General features: G+C 45.3%; 2 protein-coding genes across 3 annotated transcripts in view; one reads left to right on the forward strand and one right to left on the reverse strand.

Moving 5' to 3' along the window:
- The window catches only part of SPPL3 (signal peptide peptidase like 3), a 154,946-nt gene extending 142,518 nt beyond the window's left edge, over window positions 1–12,428 (forward strand). Inside the window, exons 10-11 of one of the 2 annotated variants that reach the window (XM_068120577.2) lie at window positions 4,609–4,718; window positions 7,151–12,428. In XM_068120577.2, coding sequence (XP_067976678.2) covers window positions 4,609–4,718; window positions 7,151–7,222 — 182 coding nt within the window. In that variant the 3' untranslated portion in view covers window positions 7,223–12,428. The remainder of the gene's footprint in view (window positions 1–4,608; window positions 4,719–7,150) is intronic. The other variant, XM_068120573.2, reaches the window with a different exon arrangement.
- The window catches only part of LOC137430068 (acetyl-CoA carboxylase 1), a 763,460-nt gene that overhangs the window by 667,346 nt on the left and 72,519 nt on the right, over window positions 1–23,595 (reverse strand). The gene's annotated exons all lie outside the window — the stretch shown is intronic.

Consider the following 23,595-nt stretch of genomic DNA (forward strand, 5'->3'; position numbering starts at 1 on the left):
GTCCCCTTCGGTGTACACCGGTAGGGGACGAATAATATTGTAAATATGACCATAACACTTTAATCCCAATGTCGTGAATGCAAAGTCAATGGATTGAAGCGGTGTGTGGTTCTTGAATCAATGACAAGCGGTGTATGGTACTAACAACTGCGGAAGTAAGGAATTTGACTTGGTTTTTTGATAGCATGTTATTAACCCAATCCTTGTGGGGTATATAGATTAGCGTAGATCTTCCCTCAATTCTGAATGTAAAACCTACCTCACGGATGTCGGGATTCCTCCAAATTTATTTGTTTAATGTTATAAACAGCATTAGCGAGTCTTTAAGAAGCTAATCATGTGTGTTTGTGATTTATAATATTTTACAAGCCCGGCTATGCCGCCTGTGGACTTTCGGTCTTTTTTGTTGTCACAATATATTGTGAACCACTTAAGAGGTTTCAAACAAACATGGCACAAGTATAGACTTCAGCAGAAAGATGAACTGATTACATTTTGGGTTCAAAGGCCAAAGGGCATGTGCCTTTTAATTCAAAATTATTTGGTGAACCACTGAAGGGGTTTCAATCAAATTGCCAAAGGTTTTTTTTTTTTGTATATAAACTAGTGCGTGCCCGTACGTGCGGGGAGGTAAGTACGTGGACATACATACGTTGACGTATGTACCAAAAATAAGGCCTCACTGTCCGGAAGTTCGCATATCGCAGTTACGATTAATCGCAAATTAGTTTTAATGGCCAATTCTTCAATTAGCGCCAACATATTTTGCCATTTTGCAATTTCATCGCAAGGAAAAGCACAAAGAGCGAGCAGCTCGTTCTCCATCCGTTTCAGCTGCACGACGCCTTGTCACGCGCGTAGCGTCGCGTGTCAAGGGAGCAGCTCGTTCCTCATCCGTTTCGTCTGCACGACGCCGTGCCTCGCGTTCAGTGTTTTCTGCCAAGCGAGCAGCTCGTTCCTCATCCGTTTCGTCTGCACGACGCCTTGCCTCGCGTTCAGTGTTTTCTGCCAAGCGAGCAGCTCGTTCTTCATCTGTTTCAGCTGCACGACGCCTTGTCATGCGCGTAGCGTCGCGTGTCAGGCGAGCAGCTCGTGCTTCGTCAGATTCCATAGCGCGAGCACGACGCGCAGTTTCCTTCCTTCGCTCTCGTAAACGACGAATGGATTGGGGCATTGTGTTTAACTCCAATCAATCTATAATATAGACAGTAAGTATATAGACAGTAAGTATAAGCCAGATACGACAGTATAGATAGATAAGAAAGTAAGATATTAGTAAGATACAGTTGAGACAGTAAGTCGTCACTATCCGTAAGTCCGGAAGTTAAGTCCTCACTGTCTGGAAGGTCGCATATCGCAGTTACGATTAATCGCAAATTAGTTTTATTGGCCAATTATTCTATTAGCGCCAACATATTTTGCACCTGCAGTCGAGGTTGCGTTCTGCCGATGATCTCCCCTGCTCGTTTCGTGGCCGCGTGCCGCGGCGCAGAACGCCATTACGCACGTGGTCCAAGTTGGTGAAGAAGGGGGGAGGGGTGACCACAAGGCGGCGCCCTATGTATGTGTTTGCGAAATAAATGGCCATGACTTGGTAACCACTTGTCCGATTAATATGAAACCTTGAAAAGGCACATCCTCAGGTCCCCAGCAATATAGCTGGCAAGTTTCGATTAGATCAGACCAGTGGTTGTCGAGAAACAGCGGTCACAGACACACAGAGATTACTGGAATTATAGAGAGATGATAGAAGCTCGTGGAGCAAGAGCAATATGGAAGAGAACAAAATGGAAAGAGGGAAACCCCAAGAGCACAGTAGAATTGAGAGTGCAAAATGAAAAATGAGGCAGTGGAATATTGAGGCCACCAAACCTGCCTGCGATGCGAATAACACGGCTAGACCCTCAGCTTTATCGTGGGAGATCCCAAGGATGTTGAGGGCGTTGCTTCCCACGGCATCAAGAAGAGCAGGGTTTGAGGCACAGACGCCAGGCCAAAGGGGAGAGCAGTACTCCATCAAGCTGCAAATGAAGGTCTTGTGGGTTGTCAAGAGTTCACACTGGCCATGGAAAGACCTTACACAATGAAGGATGCCCAGTCGACAGATGACTTTGGAGGACATGTTGGAAATACGGTCTGCCCAAGAAAGATCATGGCTAATGGTGAGGCCCTAAAATTTGAGTGACTTAACCTCTTCAAGTGATTTGTTTAGGAAGTAGATGGGAGAGGGGGATGGAGGTTTGCCACACAATCCTTTCGAAGAGACAGGGTGATGTGTGGGGTTTGGTGGAGTTGAAAGATAGATTCCATGTGTTGGACCAGCTCCTGATTCTTTCAAGGTCTGCAGAAAGTGAATAGGCTGCTACACGCCCGTCTGAAGGATGAGAAATGATTCAGCTGAGGGTGGAATGATCAGCAAAGATGTTGGCACGATTTTCCATGGAATCAGAAAGATCATTGATGAAGATGAGGGACATGATGTGGCTGTGCAGTTGACTAATGCAATTGACTGTAATACAAAAATAAGATTCCAATTTGGTTGAACAGGTCAAACAAATGTCAGTTCCCTTTTAAAATATTTTTCTGGACCACAGAGTTAGAAGCATCTGACGTCTCTCTTCTACTTGTCTCTATTTTCTCTCACGTGCTCTCTAATGTGACTTCCAATGTGGGCGGAACTGTCTCACCTGCTGTACCGCATGCGAAAGAAGAAGCTTCATGGGAAGGCCCATCAACAGATCCAGGTGTGTCACTTTCAGATGGAGGCCTTTCAGCAGGTCTAGATATATCACGTTGTGCAGAAGATCCCCTGTGACTGTGACCGGTGGGCCCCTGGAGTCATCTTGATGGTGTGAAGGTTATTGCACTGCTTAAAACATTCAAACCAGCCTGTGCTCATGTTAAAGGTTTCAATTTGACTTGATTCACCTCGTTTTTCTCTTCAGGTCGTTAAATAAACCGTGGGCCTTAGCCTCGATCAAAAGCAAATTTATTGGCGCACGACGTTGGTTTTGGTCTTCGATCCAGACTGATAAATAAACACAGTATTCCATATTCTCCATCACCAAACTACGAGTGTGACCATTCCTAGAAGCACCCAGTGGCATATTGCACCGCCAGCGGCTCTCACCTTGTCCTTGGTTGCTCTGATTGTCCTCGCAGTCGTCATAGGTATCCCAATGACAGGAGCTATGTGCACTGCACGATCACCAGCATTGAACCGCCTCAACAAACTAGTTTTGTCTGCAGGTGACTGCACTGCATCTCCTCTTGCTCACAGATGCACTAGCCTCGCTTGACGATTGTCACTCATACTCTAAATTAAGCAAGCAACAACAACAACAACATGCATTTTAAGGCCATTTCCCCTGCTAGAGCGGAGGTTAGCCTTGCGGTCCCCATGACGATCTTCTCCATTTTGCCCTATTTTCTGCATCTCCCCTTGTTAACCCCCTTGCCCGCATTTCTTCTTCCACCATCTTTAGCCAAGTCTTTCTCGGTCTTCCCCGTCCTCTACTTCCTTCTACATTCATTTCCGTCACTTTCATCCTTCCTCAACACATGACCAAACCATCTCAACCTGTTCCTCTTCACAGCATCCATCACAGGCTCTATTCCCATCATCTTTCGCAATTCATCATTTGTCTTCCTCTCTCTCAACGATACTCCACACATCCACCGAACCATTCGCATTTCCACCCTTTCCAGCCTTCGTTGCTGCTCTACGTTCATTATCCATGCCTCGCTCCCATAAATCATAACACTTCTCACACATGCAGCATACACCTTTCTCTTCACCTTCAACCACACACCCCTCCTCGTCAGCACGCCACTCAGTTCCCGAAACTTCTTCCATGCACATCTCACTCTAGCAACCGTTGCCGAGTCTGATCCAGTCTGATACTCTCCCAGACAGAGTCTGATACTCTAAATTAAGAGGAAAATAAATGCCCTACCGAAGGTGAATAAAATTAAGCTGGTCACACACATTCAACAAAGATGGTGGCATAACAATAATACACAAGGCAGGGAGAGACAGAGCTTCTGGGTTTTTTTGTTTTTATTTACATTTTTAAGTTTTTATACTGAAACATACCTACTTGTATCAGAAAAGTGTTAATTCATCAACAACGTTATACCGAAAAAAGGGACAATTGGACTTACCTTTATCGAGGACTCCCTTGTGGGTTGAGAAATATTTATCGTGCAAAAGTTTTAAAAGTGGATGGTAATCCTTGGTTATTCTTGAGTGTGCAGAATACATTTGTATTTGCCCCTCCAAAATATATTTGGCTGCTTTTCAAAACGTTTCAGCCAAAAACACGACTTGTGTTCCAAAAACATCGGCTGGCTGTAAACTCCATTTTAAAAGGACTCACATCTGTGCTGTTTCTTTTCTGCTAGGTCCATTCCATAATGGTAGAAGGAAATGTTTTGACTCCTTTCATGCATGTTGCCAATTTCAGGATAATCTTGAACCCACCCCTGCATGCTGGATTCTCCATCTAAAGTAAAATTGTTTTTTTGGAGACCTGAGTTTATCATTGTGAGGCATCCTGATGTGGCCTTTGAGCAATGGCGATTCCACTGTTGCTCGTTCCTCCTCAGGTCTTCTGACAGCAACAGTGGCCTCTCGGATTCATCGCGCGGCACAACCAGCACTCCTCTATCTGGTCCCATTCACCCTCCTTCCTTTGCTCACAATGGCCTACATTAAGGTGTGCATTGTCCTGCTTTAATATCTGACATGTTGAGTCGTTTAGTTTCGAAGAGATCTAGTAACATTGACAAAACACACTTGGAACTGACACATCAACAGTTTAAGCATGTTTGGTTTTGAATTGTAAGCATCATCCTGTCTGAAGTTGACCCTGGTGTTGTCGTTGGAGGTATTGACTTATATAGGGTTGGTTTTCTAAGGCTGTAGGCCGCACCTCATTTTGTCGAATAAAGTGGTATTCGGGTGGTTCCGGTATTTGGGACCGCAGGGACGGAAAGTGCAGGTATGGGGTGCTTGGCACTCCCCAGCCGGCCCGCTCTGAAGGTTCGGATCGGGACACCGGGATTCATTCCGGTCGCCCGGTCGGCCCGGAGGTGGGGGTGCGGGGCCTGTCACGGAACGTCAAAACAAACGGCCTGCCGGGGCCGCCCAAAAGTCGGGCGTGAGGGGCGCGTCCACTAATGGAACGCCTCTCGCTTCCCAGATCGAGGGCCACGTGGTCAGGAGAACCTCGTCCCTTCTGGTTGCCCTGCCGTCCCACCGGGAGCGCTGGCAGGGTGTACTTCAAACTAAGCTTAAGTGTCAAGTGTTAAGTTCCTCCTTGCCCTCGCAAGGGAAAGGCTAGGGTCAAGCTCTTCCAAATTTCCAAACACTAGAAATCAGACGTCTCAAATTAATTAATCATTTGTTAATACATCTCAGTCGCCCGCGACCTCTCTAGCGCGGGCGTCGAACCAGTTCATTTCCGGGCGACCGGGCCGAGTATCGGCCCGGCCGTGGCCGAAGCCGTTGATTCCGCCGTAGCACGCTAACGCGTAGGCTCGCGCGTCGCCGGGGCTCCGCGGGTGTCCTACCGTGCCCGGCACTGCTGATCTCTCAAACTTCCGGGAGTAGGTGCCGGTGCCCGGGGACGGAGTTCGCTGTCTAAACATGGTAGCGCTAGGCCAGTGGGACCGCCGGGACCCACGTGCACTCACAAGTTGTTCTGCGCGTGGGCGGCAGTATCAGACCGGGGCGCCCAAACGCTCCCCGGCTAAAGTTCATCCTGAAAGCGCCCACATTGTGCGGACAAACCAAGTCAAGGGCCACGTGGTCAGGAGAACCTCGTCCCTTCCGGTCACACTTTGCCTATCGGCCGGCCTCGAAAACCGAAATTGTGACGGTGTTGGGCTAGCGGCTAGGGTGCCGGCTTAGGATCCTAGGATCCTGGGTTCGAATCTCGGTCGATCGCCGAATTAATGCCAGGGGGGTTGACTCAGCCTGTCATCCTTCCGAGGTCGGCTAATTGAGTACCAGTTCACTGGTAATTCCCTGTTTGTCGTTGAAGGCGGCAAAAAGGGTTGGCGTCAGGAAGGGCATCCGGCCGTAAAACATTGCTTCAAAAAGGGGACCAAAAAACAACAACTACCACGGTCCCCGAAAAGGCCACCCCCCGCTTTGCGGGGAAAAATGGCCTCTAAACGGTGGTTGGTATCCTGTCTGAAGTGATAAGACACTTGGGGGGGCATGGAACAGACAAATAAGCAGTGTATTGCAATAACTTTGATCCACTTTTATTGTCTTTAAAAATACCTTATTCAGATGATTTGTAAAAGAACACAGAACTCCACAATCACCAATAGCACATCTGTCTCAGCCGTGTTTCTTCCCCACATCCTCAAACGTTGCACGACATTTTGCGCAGTTGCATCATCGATCACTCTCGTCCACTAAAATGTGAATTTGGTCCAAAGGCAGTTCTTTTAAAAGGTCAAGCCCCTGTGGACCCTGGCTGCTCAGTCACTTGATAAACAGTGCAAAACAAGAATGACTGTACTGTGGTCACAACCTGCGACAAAATCCGGGAACGGACCGATTGGGAAACACGCATTTAATACGTTATTTGCGTAATGTAACACTTGATTACCGTGCATTCTGCCGGGCTTGATTAAACCTTAATGTTATTCGACATATGATTAAATTTTTTGGGGTCCCTCGTCATCAATAACACTCGACCCAAACAACGACAATGGAAATCTTACGGAACAAACCCAGGCAGTGTATAATCAGCAGAGGCCTATAGGCCTAATGTGTTAGGCCCACCAGAAAACCAAGATGGCGCTGTGGTGGGTGGAGTCAAGCGACAGATGTGGGCATGTTCTGACAGCTGTCTGACCAATGGGTGCACATTTCAAAATTCAACCCTAACAAGAACCCCAACAGCAACGAGAAGCTCTTGTAGACCTGCGACATGTCGCAGGTAAAAATGAGCCTTGTCTCGTGTACAAGTTGGGTTAATAAATCCTGATCCTTTGAAAAATGTTCACTTCAGGCAGAATGGTGTGCAACGGCTTTGAGCAAATCCCTTTATTTATTTATTCATTTACTCCTTGGTTTGAAATGATATGTAAACTGCATTATAGTTGTTGAAGGTCTATTTGTGCCACACAGGGAGACCTGCGCCGGATGTGGTCCGAGCCTTTTGAAACCAAGTCCCCTCCATCCAAGTTCATGGATGTATGATGGCATTTATCCACAGTCCTTTTGGAATGCTGGATGACAGACTAGAGCGGAGCAGAGTCACCAGTGAGGAAACGACAAAACGTTGGGTGTGTGCGTTCAGACCGTTTGGTTTCACCATGACATTCTTCAATTCCTCTGGAACTTGTTGAAGACATGACCTGCTGCAGCAAACCATTGCCTTTGGATTGTGTTACCCAATCCCTGGATGGAAAGACCTCTACATTACACGGTGGTTTTGCAAGTTGTCAAAGCCTTTAACGTTTGCCGAAGGACATTTCTGACTCTATATGGAACCGACCATTGTTATCTGTTTGAAGTTACTTCCAGAGTTTCCTCCATCGGGTCCTGAAAGTTGTCGCTTTTCTTTTGGAGAATGCATTTTGCCATTTGTTTACAGAAAAACCGATGTTGAAACTCTTTCTGCAAATGTCTTCTCAATGTAGTAGTTGTAACATGAGGTGCAGGCGACCTTTTCCCCCCCCCCCCCCCCCCCCCCACAGCCAGTGAAAACGCTGACCTCGGATGTAAAGGCTCGAGCAATGCACGTACAAAACGAGAGCATTGGATCTGATAATTGCTCTTTGTCTTCTGTAAAACATTCACCTCCACGGATTAGCTTTCATTTCCGTATTGCGTGGAGACATTGGGTGAGAATAATTATTGTTCAGGTTAATTTCAGAATATGGTCTACACAGAGCCGCTTGCAGCTTTGAGCGACGATGACGACGCTTGCTTGGGCTCTTGTGCCCGAGCACGAACGACGGTCGAACGTGGTTTCACATGGCTGCTCAAAATTTATGTTGCAACAACTTGCCCCGCACAAATCCTCGCTGGATCTAATAATCGGGATCTGCCTATTTGGATGTAGTGATGTAGTTGGACAGGAATGCAAGATGTAAGCCTTGAAGACTTCTCCCCCTCCCCACCAACACCACTGCACTTGAAGATCAAGACAAGAGGAGCCTCCTTAAGTATTTTTGTTTTGTAAATAGTATACATAGGTCATTGTAAACCACAATTGGTGTACACTTACCCTCGTTACTTTTGAACCCTTTGTATGATAGTGAAACAAAACAGCCTATGATGAGGCCTTTTGCGTTTGCATTTTGCATCGCATGTGGCATTAGCTTCTTTTCACGTCCCTCCCAAGCCCAGCCATCGTTGTAAATAACCTTTTTGTGCGTGCGTGTACCGTTGCCGACTTAGAGGAACCATTAGATTTTGTTCTACAAAAACAAACAAAAAAACCCCAAATCGCTGGGTTTGCTGATACACATGTCCTGACGTCTTTGTGTTCGGAAACGAATGGCAAAGGCAAAGCCTTCGCGTCGTGAAACCTCTTCCACTTTTTGTGAAGAACAAAAAGCATTTGGTTTCTCCTATGCGTCCTGCCAATGAAAGTATTCTTCGTCCAGAGTCACTACATTGGTATTCGATTTAACCCTGTTGCACTGTTCGGAATTGCAGTCTCTTTTGCCACCACTCTGTTTTTCACCTGGTTGTAAATATGTTGTGGCCCTGCTTCAGTAACACCATCTTCTGTTGTATCTCAAGGGGAATTGCTGAGAGGTTTCTAGGCCCTACCTTACTGATTCTAAAACCACATTTAGTGCATTGTTGGACAGATGCGGAAGCGTCTGCATTTTTATCCCGATGTCTTGTGAATGTGATGGATTTTTTTTTTTTGTGGTAACAATAATCCCTAATTCATGTAGTCTTCCCTTTGAATGCTGTAGCTGGTTCTGGGTGTTTTTCAGCAGTACCCATTGCGACTGTAAAGCCTTTTGGTATGCCATTTGTGGCTGCTAAAATAAACTTCTTATTTCTGGGATTATTGTATGCACCTTAGGTTTCTGCATCGGAGGAAATATCTTTAATTTCCAATGGATTGAGGTTTGTTTGGTGAGATGGTTAAAGTAAAGGCGTGAGAAACGTTGAACTATTTTAAATGAGATGTTTGTGAATCAGGGTTCGCAGCTGGAAAAAAGGGAGCAGCTTCTGGGGACCGACTGGCCTTCCATTGACCCACCTGGTATATGCTGGTGGAAAGGGGGCGGAAAATGGCAAGTGTGGAACAAAGAGCATCATAATCATAGTGCTTTATTTAAAAAACGACACCCATGTTGGAATCTGGTTAGTACAGAGTCGAGCCAGATTTGGCTGTCAACACGGGAAATAACTCGGATATTTCCCCGTCACGTGAAATTATGTAATTGCAGTATTTTGCAAAGCATGTGTGGTCGAAATGTTTGTTCGTATAAGAATCGGATGTGATATAAAATGATCATGTTGTTCCTTTGCGAGTTGCTGTATCAAAGCAAAATGTTGCCGTAATCGGGCACTGTAACTGTTACCTGTCTATAGACCGTGGGCCGAACAAGCAAAATGTGTCTAGTTTTTTACTTTTGTGACCCACCTCTGGTAACTAGCTGAAATTTTGCAGATATTTAGTTTAAAAATCACTTGTAAAAAATTCATAACTCGTCAGTGCAAAAAGTTGCACATTAATTAGTTATGCTAATTAGCAAAAGCTATAGCGCCATCTTGTGACCATTTATATATAGCTGTTTATAACTGAATGGGAATTCTAAATATAAAGTATGTAGTCTATGAAGAGATGGGGAAAGTGTCCAGGAGTGTGGGTGATCGAGGTCCTACACCCCCTCACACACACACACAACGCGCACACATGCAGTCGCACGCACACACGCAGTCGTATAAAGTGAGGGAATAGAAAAGAACCACCTTTAGAGGCCATTTTTCCCTGCAGTGCAGGGATTGGCCTTTTTTTGGCACCGTGGTCCCCTTTTTGAAGCAATGTTTTATGGCCGGATGCCCTTCCTGCCGCCAACCCTGTTGGTCGTCCTTGCGACACACAGGGAATTACCAGTGAACTGGTCCTCAATTTGCCGACCTCGGAAGGATGACAGGCTGAGTCAACCCCCATGGTGTTAATTCAGCGATTGGCCAGGATTCAAACCCAAGATCCTAGGATCCCAAGCCGGCACCCTAACCGCTCAGCCAACACCAGGCTTATAATGTGAGGGAATGATACAATATTTTTTCCCAGAAGATGGCCATTCTAATTTGAATATCAAACTGTGATTTTATTTTATTTTATTATTCTTCCTGAACTGAAATTATGAAGCTCTTATTAAAAAATGAATTGGAATGTTCTTCAAAATAACATTTATTTAAAATTAACTTATTTAAAATCTTATTAAACAATGGAATCATTCTGCTGTGCGTATTGACGACGTGCATGAAGCAAAACCCCGAAGAACTAACAGAATCTTCGCCTTCCGTAGCTGCATCTGATGACATGAAGTCGCCATGACAGCTGCGCCAGTACTGTATGTACAGTCTGAAACGAAGCGCGCGATTGGCTGATTAGCGCTCACGGCCGCTCGTGCTCTATGTTACATGTGCTGTGATTGGACAATATTTATTTGAAAGATCGTCAACATTTTGGGTGTTTTTTCCACGTTTTGTGTGCAAGTTTTGTGCTTGACGAGTTTCAGATAGGAATTGTGTAAGATTTTTACACAACATATTATAAATGCAGGTGGATATGCGAGGTGAGTCACGGAAGTAAACAAAACAGGCTCTGCCCACGGTCCACTCGCTCTGAGTTGGTTGTGAGCACGGGTCTCGCAAGGCCACTCTCGCGCTGCGTTCACTCTGATTGGCATACGCTCTGCCGACAGTTGAATATCGGTTTTCTCAAGCAAGTGTTCTATCTTATTGTTTTATACGTGGACGACATGAAATCTACGGTTTTTCACTTACGGTTGATAAAGTTCACAAATTGTAACCCTCAAATTGAAGAAAAACCACAAAAACCTTTAATTTGCAAACAGCAACATGCATTTTAAGGCCATTTTCCCTGCTAGAGCGGGGGTTAGCCTTGCGGTCCCCATGACAATCTTCGCCATCTTGCCCTATTTTCTGCATCTCTCCTTGTTAACCCCCTTGCCCGCATTTCTTCTTCCACCATCTTTAGCCAAGTCTTTCTCGGTCTTCCCTGTCTTCTACTTCCTTCCACATTCATTTCCATCACTTTCATCCTTCCTCAACACATGACCAAACCATCTCAACCTGTTTCTCTTCACAGCATCAATCACAGGCTCTATTCCCATCATCTTCCGCAATTCATCATTTGTCTTCCTCTCTCTCAACGATACTCCGCACATCCGTCGAACCATTCGCATTTCCACCCTTTCCAGCCTTCGTTGCTGCTCTACGTTCATTACCCATGTCTCGCTCCCATAAATCATAACACTTCTCACACATGCAGCATACACCTTTCCCTTCAGCTTCAACGACACTCCCCTCATCATCAGCACGCCACTCAGTTCTCGAAACTAATTTGCAAGACACATAATAATTTCATTTTGTCGTTTGATATTTTGAATATTCTTTTTTTTTTTAAGAACTATGCTGTGTATTTTTTTTTTTTTTTTTTTGTATACAAGATCGAGGCTCGTGAAAGAGCCAACATTAATCACACAAAAAGTGAAACCGACACATAAAACACAAAAAAACATTGTTTGCATACGCGTGAAACAAAGCAGCCATCGCCATAAAGGCAAACGAGAAATCTACCACTGACCCATCGCGCTTCATGTCATTTGGTGGCTGACGTTAACGTTGGCGTTTCTCAAATCCTCATTGGCGATGGCTTGGGGCACTGTTTCTTCATGATCACATGACTATTTCATTTACAATCACAGGCGCATGGTCGAAAGCCACTCCGCTTAGCGACAGGGCTTGAAGCTGGGCAAAACCACTTGTACATGTTTGTTATTTCTTCATTTCATTCCTGTTTGACACTTTGTTAAACACCATTTATAAACTCAGAAAAAAGTACTCGCCTCAAACCAATTAGCAATCGATCACTTGCATTCCTTGGCAATGACGTTGGATGGTGCACTGCGCTGTACGGCAAGTGCCGGGCCTCGCCGATTTCTCTCTGTCATCGACTTGTCGAGCCTCAGCTCAACACGCAGCGTATCCGCACGGATCACCCACACGGTGTTCGCAGAGTACGTCGATAGCAGTGTGACGCTATGAAAGGTGGGACAAAAACACTTATCGGATGAGCGTCTGGTGCAAGTCTTGCAACATTCTTTATGGAAATATGATTTTTATAACTCATTGTCGGATGAAAGGAATGGAAATAAACTTTGCAGTATCAAGTAACTAATTCATCGCTATCTTTCCTGTGCTGACATCGTTGGTTACCACCGCCACCAAAGGTGAATGGAGGTTGTGTTTTCACCCCTGTTTATCTGTCTTCTGTTTGTTTGTATGTCTATTTCTGACCGTTTGTGAACAAAATATCTCAAAAAGTTGTGGACGGATTTGGACGAAACTTGGTTGACCGGTTGTGTGTGTGAAAAGGACTAATCGTTTAGATTTTGGTGAAGATCTGAATATGGATTCGGCTACAATAATTGTTTAACTTTTAAGTGATTCTTCACCATTGAGATATCGGGTGAAAATCGATATATAACATGATATTTTAAAAGGTTATTGACGAGTTATGAATAAACTTGGGGGGTGAGTTGGTTTGGTGACGAGAACAAGCCGATTAGATTTTGGTTCAGGTGCGAATCCAGATTCGGCCTATCGGTGGCATGCAAAACGTAAACTGTTCAGCAGGCGGAGGTGTGCACTCCTGAGTGCCGTTCTAGTTTGTAATGTGAGCGGTGCTGCGACCAGCTTGCACCTTCCGACGCAGCTTAGATCGACGCTACATGTGTCCTTCATGCAATCGATTTACATACGCTTGATGCAACGCCAATTTGCTCGAGTTCTGAGCCAATCCGGAACCCGGCAATGTTTTTGCCCAAAGTACCGAGCAGGATCCGATTCGAGTTTTTGCTACCGAGTTGCAGGCCGAAATGTGATTGGAACACTTTTGCCATCGAGGAATTATTTGCTGCAATGCAATTTGCTGTAATGTAATGGATGAAGTGGCCGTTTCCTGTCTCCATGATTTTGTGCAAGCCACGTTTAACCTGGTACTCCAAGAAAGATGGCAGCTGCTAATAATTTGAGCGGAACAGGGTGAAACCGAGAAATAATTCCACACAAAGCAGACTAAGTTGCATTCGACTCTGGAATATGTTCAGAACAACGTACTAAAAGTCAAAAAGAATCCGCTTTGGGATACCGTTTTTATTGTGGTGAAGTTTTGACTTTCATGGTCATTTGGGTGGTGTTTTCTTTCTACCTACTCAGGCTAATAAATGTGAAATTAAAGATGGCTGACAAGAGTCTGGAAAAATCTAGGTTGGAGAGGTTGGATCTGAGCTCTGCAAAGGTGTGGGTTGAAAAAATCCCAACATGGCCTCCTGGGTGAATACGTACAGGTATTGAATGTAGCAAAATATCGTGCGTTTTCACAATTTGCGCATTTTCATCTCCTATCTGTGGTTGTATATTTTTCGACAATGGTCAGCGAAACGAAAGGGAAACCAGAAAATCTGGAAGTGAACATATTGCTGTCGTGGTTTTGCCCGGCATGTTTGAGCTTTGAACTACCTCTCCGTTTTTATGGCGACTTTGTCGGCGGAGGCAGTGTGTTTTCGGGTTGTCCGTCCGTCCGTCCGTCCGTCCCAGCTAAACCTCGTTTTTCTCAGCAACCACATGTCCGATTGAGACGAAACTTTCAGGGTAGGCGTGACACCCATGCAGAAACTTTTTATGATAATTGTGACGTCATAGGTCACGTGGTATGGCAGCCATCTTGGATTAAAAGCAAATAATTAAAAATTATTTCTCAGAAACCGCTGAATGGAAAAAATTGAAACTTGATACATTGTCGAGTACTCAATGCGGAACAAAAGCATGATAATGATGACATCATAGGTGAAGTGGTATACCAGGCAAAAATGTTAATTTTTTTTAAATCCCTTCTCTGAAACCGCTTCACCGGTCAATGTGAAACTTGAAAACAGCTGAAGGGATTTAAATCGAACTTGTTTATTTTTAGGACAGTGAACGAGGGCATCTACCCGTTGTGGGACTATGCGGAGGCGTTTTGGCGACACAGTGCCATTATTCTAGTTATTTTCTCGATTTCATCGTAGGAAATGAGTGATATTGACAGTTCCCGAACCGACAACGTTGGTAAAGACATGCCTGGAGTGTTGTGCAAGGCTAACTCTGTAATTTGCTCAGAGCCAATCACGCATGACCCCGTGAATGTCAGGAAGGAAGGTTTATCGACTTATCAAACTAAGCCAGTCCCAAGGCCGCCATGAACTATACGGATATTTATCTTGGCAGGCCTCTGTTTCTGGGAAGGTACGAATTCATGGTTCATGTAGATAGAGCTATACTTATTCTTATTCTCAGGCTACTGTGAAAGATGACGAATCGCCACCACGCCCTAAAAATGACTTTTGAGCTTGGCACGCTCAATTGGAAATTGCTTTTTGTGCGGCGAGGTAGCAAACAAAAGCTTGAGGAACACAATGGCGGAAAAGGAACAAGGGAACTTGCATGTTTTTGGAATATGGCTGCTTACATCATAAAGGGGCTTTCGTCATCTCGGCGCCTTGAGTATCCTATATGGGTGGATATTTGCGCCTTATAAGTATACATATAGGGGACCAGGTCGATAAGGAGACTGGGTCTCCTATTGTTATTGGACTTCTTATTCCTTCCGCCGAGTTTTGTGGAAGCTGCAGGATCAGTACTGTTGCTCTGATCTTGTTGAAACGTCCCAGGAATGTTGGGGCCAATGGGAATTAATGCCATTTTTTTCCGAATTTTGATTTTGCAATCACTATGGCACCCAGCTTGGATTTAAGCAAAAAAAATATTCTCCGAAATCACAAATGCTATCGGTTTGATTCTTGTCAGGTTATGATCGACTACCCATGTGGCAAAAAAGTTGTGTAAGATGACGTCATTGGTGAAGCGGTTTGGCAACTACGTTGAGGTAAAAAAAAAATTATCCGAGTAACCTGAAACTTTTTTTGTGGCATCGACGCATCAATAAGAACTTGAAAATGACGTTTTTTTTTTTTTTTTATTGGTCACAAGGTTTGGCAATGAAAAAAAAATTGATTATGTCATAGGTCATGTGACCAAGGCCGGAGGTGGTGGGGTGACTTGCTTGGACTTTTGCACCGGGGACATGGCAGACAAGGCGGCTATATTGGAATTCATGAAAACCGTTAAAATGCAGCTCCGCCTTCATTTTTCAATCAATTGAGTTGAAATTTGGACCACTTGTAGTATGCCACCTGACTTGATGTAGATCCTCTGGATGACATCATAGGTCACGTGACAAGGTGACCATATTGGATTTCATGAAAAAAACTCGAAAATGCACCTCCTCCATTTTTTTTTTATCCATTCAGTTCAAACTTTGCATAATCGGGTCCGGGCTGACGTTGTCAAGGATGTTGTCGCACACTTGTCCAATCAGAATGGGGCGTCTTGGTCCCCGGGGCATCACTGCTCACAGTTTCAAATATTTTATTATTATTATTATGATTACCTCCGCCACCAAAGGTGGATGGAAGTTATGTTTTCACCCCTGTCTGTCCGTTTGTTTGTTTCATGTTTGTGAACAATATAAAGACTTGGCATTTAATATGGAATTTTTTTTTGTGGGGGTGAACTTACTTTTCAAGATGTCTAAGAACCAAAAGTTCATTGGAATTATGTTGAAATTATTCTAGATTTTGTTCATGTGACGTTTAAAAGAAACAAAAAACACATTTGACATTTCGAAACAAATAAATTGATCCTTGAAAGTGATGTAAACTGATATCGAACTCAATTCACGGACAGTACTGTGTTAAACTTCTGTACGTTTTCCAGAAGTATCTCTTTATTTTGCACATTAGCCAAAAAATTTTTTAACAAAAACAAAAGTTAAATTACGACTGGGATTACGGACAGTAAAATTACAGTTCAGTACTTCGTGTAACCCCCACGAGCATTCAGGAGAGCATGTACACATTGAGGCATGCTGTTCACGAGATTTGCCAAGGTTTGGACAGGAATCGCTTGCCATGCAGTGACAATAGCCTGCTGCAATTCACGCACAGAGGTCGGCTGCTGGTCCAAGTGGTCGATTTGACGCGTTAATTCTGCCCACAAGTTCTCTATCGGATTCATATCCGGGGACATGGCAGGCCACTCCATATGCTCTACACCACGGTCAGCAAGAAAGTGTTGGATCATGCAAGCACGATGAAGCCGTTCATTGTCATCTTGGAAGACAAAGTTTCCTCGAAAGGCTGCACGAGCAAACGGAAGCAATGTTTCTTCCAGAATGGCCCTGTACTTGAACTGGTTCAGGTTTCCATTCAGAACAATCAGGTCAGCTTTGCCCCCTGCATGAAAAGCAGCCCAAACAGTCACCCCACCACCTCCAGCTTGGACTCTTGGCACGATACAATCTTTATTGTAGGCTTCGTGCACTTGTCTGCACACTCGGACGCGGCCATCTTGATGATAGACCAGAAATCTAGACTCGTCACAGAAGATCACGTGATTCCAGTGTCCTGGCTGCCATTGACGGTGCTCTCTGGCCCACTGCAATCGGCGCTGGCGGTGTTGTCTGGTCAGGCGTGGCTTTCTCAGGGGACGCCTGGCACGATAGCCTGCTTGAACCAGTCGTTGGTTGACTAGCCTTCTGGATACAGGCACATTTGTCAGTTGCTGTCACTCAGCCCTAAGCCGATTAGCTGACTTGGTACGGCCATTGCGGACTAACCGGTGCAGCTGGCGATCATCCCTCCTTGTGGTTCTGCGGGGACGTCCTGGCCTCGGTATTGGAGTAGGGACACCCCTCTGAGCATTTCGTTTCAGGATCTTTGACACCTGACCTTGAGTGATGCCATACTGCCGAGCAATAGCACGCTGTTTCATGCCGTAATTTCGTAAAGCCACCACTCCATGACAAACAGCATTGTCGAGTTGACGGACCATCTCCAGAGGAAGCGGCAATAACTTTTGGAGACGTGCAGCAGTTGTTTTCCACTAATACAGAACGCAACAACCCTTGTATACCCGACTGTGAAGCCAATCATCAAATGCACCTGTCCGTACATTTTGCCACGCCACCTGTGATATAATCCTGTTGTTGACTTCTTGCTGCGACAGACAATCAGTGACATGGTTCTTTTAACAAATAAATCACCAAAGTGTAAAAGAAACTCACCAGATTGATATTCTGAGTTAAGAAAGTAAACCCAAGTCAAGAAAAAAAAAAATATTACATATTAAATGCCAAGTCTGTATCTCAAAATGTTGTGGACGGATTCCGACGAAATTTGGCAGAGAGGTAGAGTATGTGACACCGACGAAATGATTAGATTTTGGCGAAGATTCGGATCCGGCTACTAGAATTTTATAAGTGATTCTTCACTATTGGGAGATTGGGCCAAAAACGATACATAGCAGGATATCTCAAAAAGGTATGGACAAATTTGGACGAAACATTGTGGACTGGTTGTGTGTGTGACAAGGACGAATCTATTCGATTTTGCTGAAGATCTGAATATGGATTCGGATATGAGAATTATTTAATTTTAGTGATTCTTCACCATTGGGAGATAGGGCCAAAAACGATACATAGCGGGATATCTCAAAAAGTAATGGACGGATTTGGACGAAACTTTGTGGACCGGTTGTGTGTGACAAGGACGAATCTACTCGATTTTGGTGAAGATCTGAATATGGATTCGGATATGAGAATTATTTAATTTAAGTGATTCTTCACCAATGGGACATCGCGCCAAAAACGATACATAGCGGGATATCTCAAAACGTTATGGACGGATTTGGACGAAACTTTGTGGACAGGTTGTATGTGTGACAACGACGAATCTACTCGATTTTGGTGAAGATCTGAATATGGTTTCGGATATGAGAATTATTTAATTTAAGTGATTCTTCACCAATGGGACATAGGGCCAAAAACGATACATCGCGGGATATCTCAAAAAGTTATGAACGGATTTGGACGAAACTTGTTGGACAGGTTGTGCGTGTGATGAGGAAGAAACGATTCAATTTTGGTGAAGATTCGTATCCGGATCGAGCTAGTATAATTTTTTTATGTGTTTCTTCACCATTGAGTGATATGGCCATCCAGGTGGAGGTATGCTCTCTACTGAGTGCCGTTCTAGTTACCTTCGCAAAAGCGGAAGGTTATGTTTTGATCGCTGTGTATTTATTTGTATGTCTGTGTGTGTGTGTGTATGTTATTCGCATAACTCAAAAAGTATTCAACCGAATTGCATGAAATTTGGTGGGATGATTGGTTATTATACGGGACACATTTGATTAGATTTTGGGAGCAATCGGGTCAAAGGTCAAGGTCAAGGTCACGAAAAGGTCAAAATCGTATTTTTGTTGTTCTGTTCCCTACACTCCCATGCCAAGTACAGAACAGTAGCTGCGGCGAAGGTATGCGCTCTACCGAGTGCCCGTTCTAGTTATTATTACCTTCGCAAAAGCGGAAGGTTATGTTTTGATCGCTGTGTATTTATTTGTATGTCTGTGTGTGTGTGTGTGTGTGTATGTTATTCGCATAACTCAAAAAGTATTCAACCGAATTGCATGAAATTTGGTGGGATGATTGGTTATTATACGGGACACATTTGATTAGATTTTGGGAGCAATCGGGTCAAAGGTCAAGGTCAAGGTCACGAAAAGGTCAAAATCGTATTTTTGTTGTTCTGTTCCCTACACTCCCATGCCAAGTACAGAACAGTAGCTGCGGCGAAGGTATGCGCTCTACCGAGTGCCCGTTCTAGTTATTATTATTATTATAGGAGAGTTGGTGCCGCAGAGACCCTGGTGACACTGATCAAGAAACAGAGATCATCATGGCCGCCGCAAAAATCCTACGAGAGGAGATCCAGGCAACAGACTATATAAAAGGAGGAATGTCCGACGACGGAGGAAATTAGCGACTTGGAAAAGGGGCGAAAATGTTTGACACCAAGCCTCAGGGTCTTTGTAGAAAAGCTCATACACTTTGACATCAAACAAAACGGCATTGGTCTTGCACTTCTAAACGTGGTGCGATCGATATCGTTTCCGATTTTGTTGGTGTTGGTGTTGATACGGATCATGTCTTCGGGTTGCGATTTCCGATTAATGAACCGTTTCACCTGGGATTTTCTGTTTCATACGACGAAGGTTCTCTACAAGCAGTTGGTCTTGCACGATGAGACGCTGCCTACGCTTTCCCCACCTCCACTTCCAGCATTCACGCAATGGGCGGCACATAATGTCGATCACAGCATGCTGAGACTGAACGGATCCTGGAAGTTTCACAGAATGGCCATCATTGCCATGTCTTCTACAGGAGACCTACGAGGTGATGAAAGAGTGTGACGGAGAGACAGAGTAAAAGTTGATGAACTGGGAGCTGATAAAGGAATTCAAATTGTTTTGATATGATGGCCCTTCTTCTCCTGCCTTATCCCAAGTCAAGTTTGCACCAATCTTGTTCATGCACCTACCTCAGGTTGCTGATCGAGGGCCATATTACACCATTGTACTGTGGCTATCTGCACGACTGCTCGGCTCTTCGAATTAACCAAATGGTCGGGTTTCATGCAGCTTGCGTTCCGATCAGAGATTGATGACAAATCTGGTGTGTAATGTGTTGCCCTGGGACACGATGCCCGTGAAACATGTTGAAAGGCTACTGGAGGATGATAATGAACCTGTGAGCAAATAATGGATTTCTTGGATGACACATGTAAGCTTTACAACGAGGGTAGAAAATAATTCAAACACATACAGTTCTGTTGGAGAAGCTGAGAGAACTTCTCGATGATGTCCTGGATCAACGAATAACGGCTCATGAGTTTTTTTATTTTGTTTTTTTTTTAAATACAGAATCCAGGCTCGTATAAGAGCTAATACATTGAACATGAAAAGATGCACAGACACATAAAACATACAATGAATGGAGCGGGAGACGGGGAGATAGAGGGAAGCACACAAGCACAAAAACAGAAGAGAACAGGGACATCGGTAGATCTGTGGAAGGGAGAGGGCTGGGGGAGGCGGGAGGGGTACACGGTATAAAGCAAATGAACACTACTAGGAATTTTGGGAAAGAAGTTGGGGATTGAAAGAGGCGGATTTGGGGTGTTTTAACGGGGTTAGAAAAGATCATGGTTTGGGATGGTCGGGTTTCATGAAGATAAGAGATGGTGGTGAACAGCTGTTTTAAAGACCTGGAGGGAGGAGAGGGATTGAAGTGTGGGAGTTTGTTCCAGAGGCGGGAGAAAAGAGGAATGAAAGAGTGAAGGTGAGCAGAGAGTCTTGATTTTGGCAGTTTCAGCAGAAGAGGGTTGCTGGCACATCTTGTTCGTCCTGCAGGAATATTTGGGGGACAGAGCACAGACAGAACTGGGGGAGCTGGGCCAGAGAGGAGTCGGTAGAAGACAGAAAGACCATCTACCTGCCTGTGGTGAGAGAGAGAAATGCGCTCAGAATCAGCTTCATCGCGGGAGATTCCAATGATTCTGAACGCTTTGGTTTCAACAGCGTGAAGCCGAGCTAGGTGTGAGGCAGGAGTACCAGCCCAGAGGGTAGAGCAGTATTCCATTGAGCTGCGGATGAAAGCCTTGTATGTGGTGAGGAGCTCAGTAGTGCCAACGAAGGACTTTGCACGATGCGGAGCTGGCGACTGGCTCTGGGGGGCAGCTTGGAAGATATATATGTATGTATATATATATATATATATATATATATATATATATATATATATATATATAATATATGTATAATATAACACAGTTTGTGTGTGTGTGTGTGTAATGTTACCGATAGACTCCTAAACGGAGAGGCTCACGTGCTTGATATTTGGCATAGACATGGCCATTGAGCCTGGGAAGAACATGGCCGACCTAAAAAAAAAAAATCATAATATTTTTTTACCATATTTTTACCTCAGTGCATTTCAGCGAGGAATATTATGCACGGAATCTGACCGGTGGCAGAGCAGCGCGCTGATTCGCTCAGAGCGATCACGTGATGTTCCTTGCCGCCATTAACTCAGTTACGCGTTCGCACGTATTTCAGAGTGAAAAGCGATTGTGTTTTTTTCACATTTCAGCGAGGAACATTGCCATTCACACCACATAGGTTTTTTTTTCTTTCATCTTTACGAGATCCATATTTTTTATTCATATTTACCTCAGCGCATTTCAGCGAGGAATATTATACACGGAATCTGATCAGGTGGCAGAGCAGCACGCTGATTCGCTCAGAGCAATCACGTGATGCTCCTTGCCGCCATAAACTCACAGTTACGCGTTCGCACGTAATTCACACGTTCAAAACAAACGAGATCCGCGAAGCGAGTTGGTCGAGTCGTGCTAACCAAGATGGCAACACGGTGGCTTCACTTTTCACGGAGTATGAGCGTTCTATATACTTTCAATTCAGTGCGCCCGACTCGCTCACGTACTTGATTTGTGGCATAGACATGGCCATTGGGCCTTCACGGTGTAATTTGTGCGAGGCTTTTGTCCGAGTGAGCTTGAGTCGAGAGGGCGAATGTACGGGTTGGGAATGTACGGGTCTCCCTTCCCCCACCCGGCAACGCCAGTACTGGAGAGCGTCACAGGATCGGTGAGTCTCCAAAATCCGCTTCGTGCTGTTGCGAAGATTCAGGACGATGTCGCGATTGTTGTGCTGCTCTCCGACCATGAGAACTGCAACGTCATTGTTGACTGGCCCTCCCCTTCCCTCCCCCCTCCCCCCTCCCTTCCCCCTCCACCCTACCCCCTCCACCTCCCTTTTCCCCCTCCCCCTCCCTTTGCCCCCTCCACCCTACCCCTCCCCCTCCCCCTCCACCCTCCCTCTCCCCTTCTCCCCTCCCCCTCCATTTCCCCCCTCCCCCTCCCTTTCCCCCCTCCCCCTACCTTTCCCCCCCTCCCCCCTCCCACCCCTCTTCCCCTCCCCCCTCCCCCCTCCCACCCCTCTCCTCTCCCATCCCTCCCCCTCCCCCCTCTTCTCCCTCACGTTTACACACGGAATGCCGGGTACTTCCCCCCCCTCTTCTCCCCTCCTCCCCTCTTCTCCCTCCCCCCCCCCCCCCCTGTTCCACTCCCCTCCTTTCCCCTTCCACTCTCTCTGGGGGAGGGGAGGGGGAAAAGGGAAGGGGAAGGGGGAGGGGGAAAAGGGAGGGGAGAAGGGGAGGGGGTATGGTGGAGGGGGAAGGGGAGGGCCATTCAACAATGACGTTGCAGTTCTCATGGTCGGAGAGCAGCACAACAATCGCGACATCGTCCTGAATCTTCGCAACAGCATGAAGCGGATTTTGGAGACTCACCGATCCTGTGATGCCCTCCAGTACCGGCGTTGCCGGGTGGGGGAAGGGAGACCCGTACATTCCCAACCCGTACATTCGCCCTCTCGACTCAAGCTCACTCGGACAAAAGCCTCGCACAAATTACACCGTGAAGGCCCAATGGCCATGTCAATGCCACAAATCAAGTACGTGAGCGAGTTGGGCGCACTGAATTGAAAATATATAGAACGCTCGTACTCCGTGAAAAGTGAAGCCAACTGGCGGCGGGGATGGAACATCACGTGATCGCTCTGAGCGAATCAGGGCGCTGCTCTGCCACCGGTCAGAATCCGTGCATAATATTCCTCGCTGAAAAAAAATCTATGTGAAACATGCTACTATCTATGCTAAATCATGCTAAATGCTAATCATGCTAAAATCTATGCTACTTGCTGTGAGTTTATGGCGGCAAGGAACATCACGTGATCGCGTCACGAACATCATTCGTGATCACGTCATGACGTGATCGTGATCGTCATCAATGAGCGAATCAGCGTGCTGCTCTGCCACTGGTTCAGATTCCTTGTATAATATTCCTCGCTGAAAAAAAAATCTATGTGAAACATGCTACTATCTATGCTAAATCATGCTAAATGCTAATCATGCTAAAATCTATGCTACTTACTGTGAGTTTATGGTGGCAAGGAACATCACGTGATCGCTCTGAGCGAATCAGTGCGCTGCTCTGCCACCGGTCAGATTCCGTGTATAATATTCCTCGCTGAAATGCGCTGAGGTAAAAATATGGTAAAAAAATATTATGAAATAATTTTTTTTAGGTCGGCCATGTTCTTCCCAGGCTCAATGGCCATGTCTATGCCAAATATCAAGCACGTGAGCCTCTCCGTTTAGGAGTCTATCGGTAACATTACACATGCACAAACTGTTTTATATATATATATAGGAGCGTATGCTGGATCAGCAAGCACATCGCTGCATCCTTGTACGACTCCTCAGCATCATCCAGACACACCACTATGATTGTGTGCTGCGGAATGAGGTGTTTTTTTTTTATGGC

Source organism: Myxine glutinosa, chromosome 6 (assembly GCF_964187855.1).
Source record: "Myxine glutinosa chromosome 6, kmMyxGlut1.1, whole genome shotgun sequence".
Classification (NCBI taxonomy): Eukaryota; Metazoa; Chordata; class Myxini; order Myxiniformes; family Myxinidae; genus Myxine; species Myxine glutinosa.